The sequence below is a fragment of a genome, unplaced genomic scaffold (assembly GCF_019419815.1).
Source record: "Pyrus x bretschneideri cultivar Hongxiangsu unplaced genomic scaffold, Pyrus_bretschneideri_v1 Contig11, whole genome shotgun sequence".
Lineage (NCBI taxonomy): Eukaryota > Viridiplantae > Streptophyta > Magnoliopsida > Rosales > Rosaceae > Pyrus > Pyrus x bretschneideri.
Genome location: NW_025999402.1, coordinates 9,433,822 through 9,447,829, shown reverse-complemented (window position 1 = coordinate 9,447,829; position 14,008 = coordinate 9,433,822). Strand labels below are relative to the sequence as shown.

The window sequence follows — 14,008 nt, the reverse complement described above, 5'->3', positions numbered from 1 at the left end:
TTGAGAATATTCTAATGCATCCCCGGAAAGATTTATATATTAACAACAATCTAGATTTGTAGTTTTGCATAACTATGTATTTCATATATTTGAATGCAAAGATCGATGGAGTTTTAACACTTCTAGTAGTGCATCCTACAAGTTAATCTCTATGTGTACATGACCAAACTAATTGAATGACGTGCATTTATACAATAATACATATCAGTTACATTAGTTGGGAAGTGTTGTTCATGTAGGGTTTAGGGTAAGAAATCATCGAAGTGTACACAATGTGGAATGTGGATTATTTTCACTTTTGGCCGGTTTCGTGGATAACAATTATAATTTTTCCTTCGAAATATACATGCTGTGAAAGTTTTTTTTGTTGTTGGACTGTGAAACTAAACAAATATAGATAAGATCAATGGTGAACTTACGGTTAATAACATAAATAAATTGTAAAGAGAATTCGACGAAACAACATTTCCTTATCTCTGCATCCAACCATACACACTTTTGTAGTTAGTAGTTCCACAAATGAACTAACGAAGATGGATTATACAAAGGGGAATTAACAAGAGTGGCATGAAGATATACGACAAATAAGAAAAATAATCATGGCATGAAAATCGAGGAGATGTTTATTTATAGAAATATTATATCAATTTTCGTCTCAAAGAGAGCCAAAGCCCCTGTGGGAACTGGGATCGCATTGGAGAAATCAGCGGAGCACCCGTGCCTTCTTAGAAATAATACCACAAAGCTTCACACTCACCCACTGCGTTAAAGATTTCTCTCTCTCTCGCACCCTTTATCCATGCAGCAAATATTTTTTTGGTATGCCATGCAGCAAATATTACAACCCCGGCCTGAGGCCTCCATTAAAGTAGAGCTTTAATTCAATGTCACCTAAGGAAAAGCAAGACTTTTGTTTCCTAAAGCTAAAGGGGTCCAACCCCTCGTTCCCATACTCTTTTTCCTCCCATCCCATCCGGTCTTGCCTTTTTTTTTTTTTTTTTCTCCTTAATTATATGTTAGTTTTACATAAAACGTAATATTCATATTCTTTTTTTCATACACATTTATTTTTTAGTCATTGATTTAAATGAATCAAACAAAAACTATCAATAGGACTAAAAACAACAGTGTGTGAGTGGCTAAAAAGATCATCTAATAATCTTTTTAAATAAGTGGAACAAAAAAAACTTTCTTTGTATCCTTCTAATTTTGTAATGTTGCATGACAATATGAACTGGAGTTTTATGTGTCATTTTAAAATATCAGTTTTGATAAAAATGAACCAAAGTCGGAATCCAGTCATATGACGATCATCTAATGAATAGAGAAATTATGTTTTTCAATTAATAATCACTGAAATAATAACAACGTTGGTAGAAAAGTCACAGAATTTATAATTTGGTTATTTTTAAAGAGTAGATCTTTAAAAGGCATCTTAAAAAATACATGATTACGAAACATTACGAAATGAGAAGAATTAGAAAGATAGAATTTGAGAAAGCATTTCCTAATTACAGTTAGATTGTTAACTCTTCCGCAACTCGACCGAGTTCTTAAATTAACCTTGGCCTCGAATTTGACCGAGCATCCTTCATTAATCTATTATGTATATGCTGCTTGCATTGCATGCAGAAACAAGGAACTGAATGGTTATTCATTCCATGAATGGGGGACCCTTATAAATTGCGAACCCTTCTTCCTCATGTAAACAGGCCACAAGAACCTAATTAATGTAGAAGTCAATTAAGTACAGCAGAGAGAGAGAGCGAGACAGAGATGGAATTCGGGCTTTTCATTTGTCCATCGAAAAGGTAAAATAAATAATTAAACCCTGCACCGGCAGGTGGTGCTGTGCAGCTGCAATCCATGCATGCCTCATGCGCGTATGCGTGTCTGTGAGACTGACTCTTACATATCTCCTCCAAATAGAATCTCCCAAAAGCCAACAGGTCCTAGGAATGCTCATTCTCGTCTCTTTTACTTTTCTCGGGAGGGGAGAGGGGAGAGGGGGGAGGGGGCAGGGGTTTTCATCACTCATTCATTCATCCCTCTCCTCTCTAAATTATTTGCTCCATTTATTATACAGAATAATTCACATCGAACTCCAAAACCCTAGCCATTAAATAAATAAAAACTCTGTGTTTGGGATTCATACTTTTTTGACCTTTGACCATGCCATTACCATGCACCATCTCTTCGTTCCACATCCCTCTCCCTCAATCTTCTTTGAGAAAAGTTAAAAAAAAAGATAATCTTTTAAAAGTGAAATTCTATATAAATTCTTTTTCATTTTATATTTTTATTATAATATTTTATAATAATAACGTAACAATTAACGTTAAACTGTGAAATAATAAAAAAATTCATAAAGAGTCTTTTTAACCTCTCGTCTTCTTTTGAATAATAAATGGAATAAAACAAAGTAGGAAAAATAAAAAATTAAATTCTTTTAGCTTTCTTTAGATGTATTTCTTGAAGTTGAAGATAGAATTTGAAAGCAACAGCTAAAATAGATTTAAGTGTTGGTTGTCACTGATTGGTACTCCGGGCCCGAGTTGATCTTCTTCCTTCCTTACCATGCGTAATTATATATGTGAGAATCAATTATTAATAACACTGGCTCGCTCTACATTTATTAACTAGAAGGACATGTATGCATGAACTCAAATATATAAATCAAATTACTGCATTATATATAGCGTGGATGGGATCATGGGGTCATGCTTTTACGTGTGACTGAAGGTGGCTGTCTTCCACGTGTACCACTACCCAACTCCTCCCCCTTCCTTCATTCCTGACCTGAGCATGTGTGTGTATATAGTCAATGTTAGGAGGATTAAAATTTTAAACAAAATTTACAAAATAAATGATGTGTTACTAGTAAGAAATAAGCACATTAAATCGACGTTTAATTAATAATCTAATTATCAACAATTACATTATTTGGTTTAAAAACTTGGTCTCCCTAACATTACTCTGTGTGTGTGTGTGTGTGTATGTATGAGATTCCAGCTTGTTGATTTGGGTGGGCAGGCTGAATGTATCCATCCTTGTGTTTCCCTAGCCTTAGCTATGATTTAATTCAATACTATACGTATATCTGTATAGTAATTCATATTCATTAAAAGTTATTGCGATTCTTCTACTACAAATTAAGTTCGCATGATGTTCTTCTAAAGTGTTCAGTTTAGCGTGTTTAATTATGATCAAGTGTAATGTTATCTTGAGATTAGATTCTGGTCTGGTTCACCCTCACATTAGCAAACTTGGCCCTTTTACAGCTTTAATTGATCATCTACTTGCCACTAGCTGCCCGGGTAGAAGATTTGTATCCTTAATTTGGGCAGGCCGAGCAACTGCAATTTGCAAACTTGCAAGGGGGCCAAGATTTATCAAGCATGGCCCATGGTGCAAGAATATAAGATCGACAAAACGCGTTTTCCATGGCAAAGTTCATTCAGAGTATAAAAGTAAATGACAATCATGTGATTATTTTAGCGTATGTAAATGTGATTTAAATTTAATGTCACAATACCACCACTTGATTAACTATTCAAGGAAATTAACATGCATGCCAACAATACTATACATACAATACTGAAATAACTAATAGCACTCAAAAGTCATAAATAAAGAATTCAGTACAATTTCAAGGTGCTATCGCAGCAATATTATTTTTAACATGGAATGTCCTCTAATTAATTTTCAAGCAGATCGAAAAAGGATTTCACACATTTGCATGCTTATTTGAAGAGGCGTCTGCAACTTTGGATATCTTAGAATGTCTGCTGACCTTCTGTTCGACTCCCAACCACCTTTGGATATGTTGAAAAACTGTTTTGTCCCGCAATAATTCCCGGTGCCTTGCAGCTATTGCTACTCTTTCCACTGCAGCAAATCCATCTGCCTGTTCAATAGTAATTAAGATAGAAAGTTCGATCAAATTCGCTCAAATTCTGAAACCACAACAATACTTCGCAAATAAAACCCAGCAGGAACTATTGAATAGAGCATATATATTAACACTAGGATCATATGAAAGGTCGGATAGCGCACCTTTGCTGACTCAGCCGGAACTGTTTCATCTCCATCCACATAAGAATACTGAGGCTGGAAAGAAAGAGATCGTGTAAATCACAGAGAGGACATAGGGCATAAAAGCATTAACATCCCAGGGGTGCATAATCTGTGTCAAAACTGGAAGCTACTATTAAAGACTACTTCAGCGATCAGAGATCAAAGGACACAAGATCTAGGCTGTTTAAAAGTTAAATCTTTGAACCGATGGGATACCTACACACATGACTTAAGGTTTCACAAACAGTAAATAACTCACAATTGAATGGCATATTTCAGACAGGTCCTGTATTGGAGATGTCTCCGAACCGTAACTGCATTAGTAATATATATGTCAGATCACTACCAAATTAACAGTTACATAACTCGATAGGGAGATGATACAGCTTATGAAATAAACAGAATGATACACCTCTGGATTGTATATTCATCAAACCATTTTATTTTACAATGTCAAACCTTGAGAACTTCCATTTAAATTTGTTCTGCTAGTCAATTTCTACTAGTTCTTTATTTTATTTTGCAAAATTAGCTCGCACGTGTACTAAAATAATAAACATCTCCGTCTCAACTGAGCAACCAGTCATACCAAGGATTGCAAACCCTGTTCACATGTTTCCTGTTTTAATTTAAGTATGGGTCCAGCTGCTACTTATTTTGAATTTAAATTCCTTAAATATTCTTAATTCATAAAGTAGTTCTCTTACGTACCAAACATCAAAAGGGGTGTCGAACGATGTGCCATAAATGTTATAGAAGCTGACGCTATCTGGTAGTTTAGCACTGTTCAAAACTTGGCGAGTCTCAGCAGCCCATCTGAGAATAGAATGGTTAAATGGCAAAGCTACCGTTTTACCATCATAATTTAGCTGCAATGAAAGAGATTGACATAAGCTCAGGCTATTGATTAAGAGAGAAAGAAGTAATGGCAAGACATTCGGATATGTGCAGGGAGACAAAACTCGGACAACAATTGCAACCTCAAACAACTATTGTCCACTGGCATTGACAACATGATTGATGTGTTACTAGATAAAGTTGTCTATAGTGCTGGGCTGCTAGCATAGTGTATCCATCTTGAGCTCTGATAAGTATTGGATTTAATCAATATTAGATGTATAATTGTTTTCCTAAATACAGTACAACACCACACCAGAAAGCAAGATTTGCCCCAATGGTTTAGGCACATGAAATAATACATAACAAAACAAGCCAAAATAACGCAAGAAATTTTGAAGACTTTTCCAGAGTTTTGTAGAAAGAAAAATCAGAAAAGTGGTACCTCATTATGTATCAATGCTTCTTCAAACAAGGGAATGCTTTCAATTGGGCCATAAGACTCCAAATCAACCAAGGTTTCTCCTTCTGTAGAATTGTTCCTCCAAACCTGAATTTCTGGGCGCCTTTTCCAATTAAATTTTGGATTTGCCAACATCTCATAGATTGATGGACACTCAACCAACTATATGTGAAAACAAATTTATTCAGATTTAGTTCTTCCTAATAGCACACCTTATCGAATAAAAAACGGTAAGAAGTTAAGAACTGAAAAATGTAGCCAAATACTTGTTAGGGATGAAATGCTATAAAGAACAATAATATCTTTATTATTTTGATTGGCTGGACGGATATGCCCAACTTCCTAAAAAAGGAAAATAAGTATGCAAGTCAATTACATATTACAAGAACGACATTGAGCAATTCTTTATGGTGTTCAAGTGTTTAATTCAATGTATTACCAGCTGGTGCATAGTCCACCTTGATACAAAAAAGTAACTTTCCAAGCCTTCAACAAACTGTAATCCAGTTAAGAGAGAATCATTGATGCATCCTGGTGCACCTGTAATTTGAATTTTATAATCAACAATCAGGGATGAAAGCATAAATATCGCAATTTTATCAAATGCTTTGACTCCCAGTCTAAGAAGACTAAATATTGGGATGTTGAGCAAAAGAGGCCGAAAGGGAATGCATAGTATGGTTTTCTAGCTACCTGAGAAGATTCAACGAACAGATTTCACTAAGTACCGCTGACATATGTCCAAATACGAAGACAATTGGAATAAAGGAAACTACCTTGAAAAGGGCAAGCTATGCAGATCCATTTACTCACGTACTTCGAAAATACCTGCCAATCAATGATTTGCCTCTAGTGAGAAGAGGAGTTTATATTTTCAGCATATATTTGATGACAATTCATAAACTTCAACTAGTCACCAAGAGACAGTATGCGCACATCATTATGGAGTGACATAAAACATGTGACTAGCAGTCCACCCATTGAATGCGAAATTATATTCACTTTTCTACCCCCAGAAGCCTTGTAAGCAGTTTCCAGTTTCACCTTAAGACCTTCCATTAACTTGTCAATTCTGCCAACATAATAACCACGGTGGTCAGAATATCGCAAACAAGGAACCCAATTGTCAAACATGGTTGTGATAGTTCAAATACCACAAATGGTTGCTTGCATACAATTACTATAAAAATTTAGCCACCAAAAAAAAGTAACCAGCTGAAAAGAAGTTACCTATTGCTTTGTCGAAAATCATATCCGTATCCAAACAAAGTGGTTCCCTTCTTATATCCACATCCGACAAGCATATCAATCATATCATGGAACTGGTATACCTCTTTCAAACGTATCAATTTGACAAACTGGAAACATGAAGAAATATAATATAAGCCCATAATTCAGTGATGTCATAACCAAACTATGAGAATCCATGGAGACAAGTATAATTCTAACCCAGGAAGGATCTAGAATATCAATTGCATACAGGCCGTAATCATCATCTGGGACCACAATTTCAGTGTCTTTGTCTAGCGTTTCAGTATAACCTGGAAAGGCAAATGAGTCTAGTTAGAGACTGATTCTACACAGAACTAGAACATCAAATAACAGACACAAAATTGGAGATGAATTTGTGATTTCCCTAGACTAACATGTTTTAGGCATCTTACATGATTCAAATGGTAGGAAACCAACCTGGTGGCCATTGGATTTGATGCTTCATTCATGTTTATGAGAAGATCATACAAACTAATCTTGAAGGGAAATGATAGCTCTTGAAATAAAATTTTGACTTGGTTTATAAATTTTGAATGAAATCGTAACATGATAGATGAAAGTTGAAACATGTTTGCATATATCCAATTGATTCGAATGCATGTGACGATATCTTAACAATGAAATGGTAAATCTTAACACTGACTAAAAGTATCATGTTATGCATGGTCTCTTCCCAATCCCAGTAGAATCCAGCAAGCAAACAGTGACAGATGAGACGATTGAAAAAATTCCACACTTGTCTTTGTCTTGTCTTTCTTTCCTGCATACATTTTGGTTTGGTTTCCCAATTGCCACCGACCCAAAACAAGGTTCTCAATTTCGAAAGAAAACAATAAAAAGACCAACACTTAGACTTGTCTGTCTGAGTCTCTCGCTTGTATAATCTTGCTCCAGAGCTAATTGCAATTGTGTGTGTTTATGGATGGATGGATATATATACATACAATATTAATATTACGCAAGTATAAACAGGAGGGAGGAAGAGTGTATAGAAAGAGAGAGAAAGCAACCTGTTTGGGGATTGTAGATAGACCATAGCTTCTTCTTGAACTCCAAGTCAGCCAATAAGATCCGGACCCAGACCCGGGTGTCGAACCCCAACTTCCTCCTCTTGGAGTGCAGAATGGAGCCTCCTATGCCAGAAACCAGCAGCACCGGCTCCACCTCCGTGTCGGAGGAGGTGCGGTTCTCGTGTTCGAAGTCGAAACAGGGGCAGAAGCAGCGGCCTGCCATGGATATTGCTATGCCGTTGTTCTCTTCTCTTCTCGTCTCCTCTTGTCTCTCCCACAACTACTACGTATGCAGAGTGAGTCAAAGTGACAAGTAAGAGAACGGCATCACATCCACATGTATGTATAATGTTTTTGTTTTTGTGTCGTCTACTTAATATGCGTAATGCTAGAGAAATTGAATTTATAGGTAAAAATTTGTAAATTAAATGATAAATTATCAATAAAAAATGAACACGTTTTTTAATGCTAAAGAAATAATTTAATTGTCAATTTCTATGTAATTTAAAATTATTGTTATTATTAAATTTTTTTATCAAACCATAAATTAGATGTTATTATTATCCTGTGTTTGGCTTGTTAATCACCTTGTGTGCATAATTTTTTATTTTTATGTTTTTAATATCAAAATTTCTAGTGCAGAAACGAGGAATAGCTCCGTCATTGGGAATGAGCCAAAAAATGTCCTCAAAGTGAATACTGAAGGATTTCCATCTTGTTGCATTTGTTTTATGCTTTTATTAGGGGAAGTAGCTCATATTTTGACACTTTTCTTTTCCGTACATGCGACTTTGAATTATCTCATGATTATTAATTTTAAAGCAACTGCTTGGAGGTTATGTTTTTAGATATTTGATTTTTACCGAACTCTTTTTTATTACTTAATTTTAAAGTGAAATAGTTTTTAAACTCCCCACTCCCCCTCACCAACTTCTCTGGCTCTCCCTCTAATTAGTTTAGGTTGTTGTTGCACCAAACCGTCCAAGCCAGTGCCTCCGGCAATTCAATTCAATAGTTATCCATCGGATGAGGCCGGATAATGCGAGTAGTCCGACATACTTCCCAAGGCATATAAGAAGCATATCCCAAACGAAAATCTCTTGCTCACATTCTAGATTCTACCTCTGTTTCTGTTTCCAATTCCATTTCCTTTCAAAACTGTTAACCGTTAACTCCGAACACCAACACGGAAACACGAAACACAAACCAGATGGATCCATAACTAAAACATCTAAACAAATCACTTACGTCACACACACACACACACATTAACCACAAATATCTCGGCATTTTAACATCTAATACCAACAACGTTATCATCATCATCCGGCCATAATAATCTTTTTAAGTTCAAACAAAAATAGATTTCATTCCATTGCTGCATTCACTAGAATTTGCCCACCAGCTACTCCAAAATCCTTGTTCAAAGGTCCTGAACGTTCAAACCTACAAATCCAAAGTAAAAAAGAAATAATTAGTTTTAACTGTGGGTGAGCTTATAAAACAAAATAACAGATGGAAGTCCCCCGACTCAACACAAACTACTCTTCTCCAGGATTAAATAGATTCCACTGTGCTCCACAACCGAAAAATAGAACAACAATGGCAACAACATAATAAACAAGAGGGATTCATGCACCTTAATTCACAATAAGAATATACTAGTACGAGTTGCCCACCGTAATAAATTACATCAGTGATCACTAGAATTTATACCTGGAGGAAGAGATTGCTTCAACTTGTCAGCCTTCTCGGAATCAAACACACAAAGTGTGTAAAGGTACTTGGAGCACCGAACCTTGAACTTGACAGCATCCTTGGTCCTCTTGATTTTGACATTGCGGGCATCCTTCCTTCTTGCAGTTAGAAGGAAATCCTTGATCTCACGGATCTGCTTTGGCTGTTGGTGCACACACATAGTGTAAACATCACAGATCATTATACATTCTAAAGTTTACATCTAAGTAAGGCATGTATGTTCACATGTTTCAACATCTATTATCCAATACTTGAACAGATTTATAACAGAACCAGATTCTTAGCGAGTAAATTACTTTTTAACATGATTATAAAATCTGTACTGGTAGAAGGATACAAGAACAATGATGGGTGAAACACCAACAAAGAGGATTATACAAAACACCGTCAGACGCTTCATATGAAAAGACCACATGTGTTTCATTTCAACCAACCTAAGCAAAATTTACCACGAGATCGATACTAAAATGAAAGTCGCACTATTCTGTGACCTTGAAATAGTACCCTCTGGTTCAAATTTTAGAATAAAAATAGTAACGGAATTTTAGAGCTACAACAAACCAGAAGCATTGGGGAATATATAAGGCCGGGAGCATGAAAATCATGAAAGCAGCCAGAGTTCCTTTTCCAGAATCATAAGGATCAGATCCACAGTTTTTTCGATGAGCTCCAAAACACGAAATAAACAAGAAAGAACAAATAAAAAATGAAACTAAATTCTAAAAATGTTTGAAAATGGCTAATTTCCCGTTATTTTTAATTTGAATCGTATAATCTCTTCTCATCACTCATATCGATCATGTCGTGAATAAATCAAACATTGAAATACACTCTTACTTAAAAGTGGGCAATCCCACATGCTCAAAGCAAATCAAACAAAGGATGATGCTGATGATGAAGATGATGCATTATCTATCTATCTATCTATCTATCTATCTGTCTATCTATCCATCCATCTAAATTGAGTATAAAGAAGAGATGAACACAATTCTTCCTTTGATAATTATATGATACAAGATACACAAGACAGTAGATTTGGTATCAAATTCATAAAGCTCATCTTACAAATGCAAATTCAAACAGAAAAACCACCAAGTTCCAAGTGAGAAGGAAGATGCGCGCAGCAGTAAGGGTGGAAACGCACTTACCATTTTGCTTGGTCGAGACCGGAGGCTGCGAGTTCTCTCTCAAAGTCCGAGGAGGCTATGTACCAGATGAAACCCTAATTTAGTTTTATAACTCTACTTACATTTTTGTTGCCAGTTTTGTCCTTGGGGCTTTGTTGTGTTGTGATGTCCAAAAAGGTTGATGGGTATATGGCTCTCAAATCAATTATAAGCCCATTTTTCAATTTTGTAACTGTATATTGGGCTCAATATAGATTTCATAAGATCAGCTTGTACAAGTCTAGCATTTTCTTTGGTGCAAATATGCGTTGCGATTTGGGTTCGAAGTTGGCAGGTATTCTGCGTAAGCAGCAAGTTAATGACCCGGGCCTATACCTTGGAACCCCATCAAATTGGGGTAGGTCTAAACGCCATGCACTTGCGCATGTCAAGGGTCGGATTCTGGGGAAGCTTCAAGGATGGAGGTAGAACCTTCTCTTCCCAACTGGAAAAGAAGTTTTGATCAAAGTAGTGGCCCAGCCCATTCCAACTTGCTTGATGAATATTTTCAAGTTCTTGGTCTCCATCTGTAAGAGCAACTCCACCCCTAAAGACTTTGCGCCAGCACTTAACCCATTTATCCACTTCAGTGAACAGTAATAGACCCAATGAACAGTAATAGGCCAAAGCATCTCCATCCCAAAAAAAATGTGCTGGCACCTAGTTTAAAAATGCGCTGGCACAAACGATCTTCACCACTACAAAATGCGCTGGCACCCAGTCCATTTAAAATATTAAATAAATTTTTTATAAAATAATAAATAAATAAAAATAGTTTTAATTTCGGATAGGATTTTTAACCAATCTCGTCACGCCATGTGTCATTATCCGAACGTACTATTTTTTGAATAGATTTCCGCTAAGATTTTCAACCAATCTTGACAACCCACGTGTCACTTCCTGTTTACAATAATTTAGGCAAGATTTCGATAAGATTTTTAACCAATCTTGTCACGCCACGTGTCATTATCCAAACGTACTATTTTGTAGATAGATTTCTGATAAGATTTTCAACCAATCCCGACACGCCACGTGTCACTTCCTATTTACAATAATTTAGCCAAGATTTCGATAAGATTTTCAACCAATCACGTAGTGCCACGTGACATTGTCCAGAACCTCATCTTCTTTTTTTTTGTCCATATAAACCCTACATCCCTACATCCATCCTCACACTAAACTCAATCCTTTTTTTTAGCTCAGAATTCTTCTTTATCGTTTTCAAATCTTGAGTTCTTACAATGTCTTCTTCAAGGAGAGCGTATAAACAGTTGCAAGAGCAGCAGAAAAGGTTGTTGGCACAACAGGAAGAATTGGTCAATCTTGACCAAGGTGGAGGTGGAGATGAGGTCTTCGCAATGGAGGAGGATGAGGATGATCACCATAGAAGGCGGAGGGCCTCACATTCCGGCCGTATCATGGAAGCTATGGGTCAGATAGCCAAACCCAGACGTGCGGCAAACATCGATAGAAGAAGGGAAAGACGAGGTAAAGATCTCTTGGAAGATTATTTTATTCCTAACAGCGTTTTCCCGGATCATGTTTTTAGACGTCGTTTTAGAATGCAACGAAGTTTGTTCGATAAAATCATGAGTGATGTTTACAACCATGATCCATATTTTGTGCAAAAAGAGGATGTTTTTCATGTTCTAGGTCTTCTTCCTGAGCAAAAAATTACGGCTGCCTTGCGAATGCTTGCATATGGAGCATCTGCAGATCAAGTGGATGAGATCGCAAGGATGGGAAAAACAACAGTTCTGGAGTCCCTGATGCGGTTGGGAAAAACAACAGTTCTGGAGTCCCTGATGCGGTTTTGCTCTGCAATTGAAGCCCTCTACACCAATGAGTACCTTCGACAACCCACGCCAAATGACATGCGAAGGCTTCTGAGGAAGGGTGAGATGCGAGGCTTCCCTGGCATGATTGGAAGCATCGACTGCATGCACTGGACATGGAAAAATTGTCCAAGTGCGTGGCAAGGAGCTTATGGCGACAGAAAATGAGCCAAAAGCATCATTTTGGAAGCGGTGACTTCTTTTGATACATGGATTTGGCATGCTTTTTTTGGTGTTCCAGGAGCTCAAAATGACCTAAATGTCCTTGCCCAATCTCCAGTGTTTGATGAACTGCTACAAGGAAATGGGCCGAGATGCACATATTGGGTTAATGGTAATAAATACGAGGGACCATACTACCTTGCAGATGGTATTTACCCAAGGTGGTCAACATTTGTCAAAACAGTGCCACATCCGCAGAGTGAAAAAGAGAAACACTTCGCAAAGTGTCAAGAAGGGTGTAGGAAGTATTAAAAATTGTGGGATAAGATAGTATTAAAAAATACGGGTGTAACACAAATAAATAAATTAAAATATTGATGGACGTGGAATGCATATAAATTACATAGAAATTACATAAGAAATTAAATAAATTAAAATATTGATGTGGGTGTAACACAAATAAATAAATTAAAATATTGATGGACGTGGAATGCATATTACATAGAAATTACATAAGAAATTAAATAAATTAAAATATTGATGTGGGTGGAATGCATATAAATAAATAAAAATATTGTTACCTTATCCGCTAAACTTGTCCCACTACGTAGATTACCAGAAGCATGAGAGATGGCGTTTTTCCAACAAGTAAATGATGCGTTGAGTTTTTTCCAACGACCTTGAAGACCTTGACTAGATCTGGCATATTTTCCATGTATATCGCAAAACAATTTCGTAATTTTACTCCACATTTCTCGCTTATCCATCTCATTACCCGTAATCGGGTCATGAGTAGTGCGAACCCAACATTCACACAACGTAACATCTTCATTGAGCTTCCACGAAGTCATTTTTTTTCTCTCAAAGTGTACAAAATATTCAAATGTAGAAAGTGTAGAAAGTGTAGAAAATATTGAAATGTGGTGTAAGGTGGAAGATGAGGGTTAGGTATTTATAGAAGAAAAAAAATTAATTTTTTAAAATTTTTCTGTATTTTTAAAAAAAAAATCACAAATTTTAATTAATTTTTAATAAATTTTAATGTTGTAATTAATCTGGACCGTTGGATTTGAAAAATAATCAAATCCAACAGCCAACCAGCTGCCACGTGGCCAACGGTCAAATTTCTGACCGTTGGGCCTGTTTTTTTTTTTTTTTTTGGTGAAAAAAACGTGGACGGTTGATATGTGATCGGACGGTCCAATTTAAAAGTCAAATTTAAATTTTTTTTACCGTTGGAAATCCAACGGCCTACAAAAACTAGCCGTTGGAAATCCAACGACTCTGAGGAGGGCCACGTAGCCCTCAGCCGGGTATATGTAAGTGGCCTGAGAAGCGGGCCCCACCGCTTGCAAACCTGTCGCCTACTCGCGCCCAGTTGCAAATGTTGTGCACGCGCCAGCCTTTTGGACCGGCTTCTGGGTTTGT

General features: G+C 36.5%; 2 protein-coding genes across 2 annotated transcripts; both read right to left on the bottom strand.

The window, feature by feature from the left end:
* Positions 1–3,486: 3,486 nt before the first annotated feature.
* LOC103951838 (phospholipase A(1) LCAT3) lies at positions 3,487–7,983 on the bottom strand. Its single transcript, XM_009363304.3, has 11 exons — positions 7,660–7,983; positions 6,827–6,918; positions 6,608–6,735; positions 6,314–6,449; positions 6,154–6,205; positions 5,817–5,917; positions 5,360–5,539; positions 4,789–4,946; positions 4,337–4,391; positions 4,057–4,110; positions 3,487–3,907 (listed from the first exon to the last, which is right to left on the bottom strand). The coding sequence occupies exons 1-11, from the start codon at positions 7,880–7,882 to the stop codon at positions 3,728–3,730; spliced, it is 1,359 nt and encodes a 452-aa protein (XP_009361579.2). The 5' UTR covers positions 7,883–7,983; the 3' UTR covers positions 3,487–3,727.
* Positions 7,984–8,855: 872 nt separating this feature from the next.
* On the bottom strand, positions 8,856–10,722 carry LOC103951843 (60S ribosomal protein L38-like). The gene is made up of 3 exons (XM_018648567.2): positions 10,566–10,722; positions 9,376–9,559; positions 8,856–9,105 (listed from the first exon to the last, which is right to left on the bottom strand). The coding sequence occupies exons 1-3, from the start codon at positions 10,566–10,568 to the stop codon at positions 9,083–9,085; spliced, it is 210 nt and encodes a 69-aa protein (XP_018504083.1). The 5' UTR covers positions 10,569–10,722; the 3' UTR covers positions 8,856–9,082.
* Between the last annotated feature and the right edge of the window lie 3,286 nt (positions 10,723–14,008).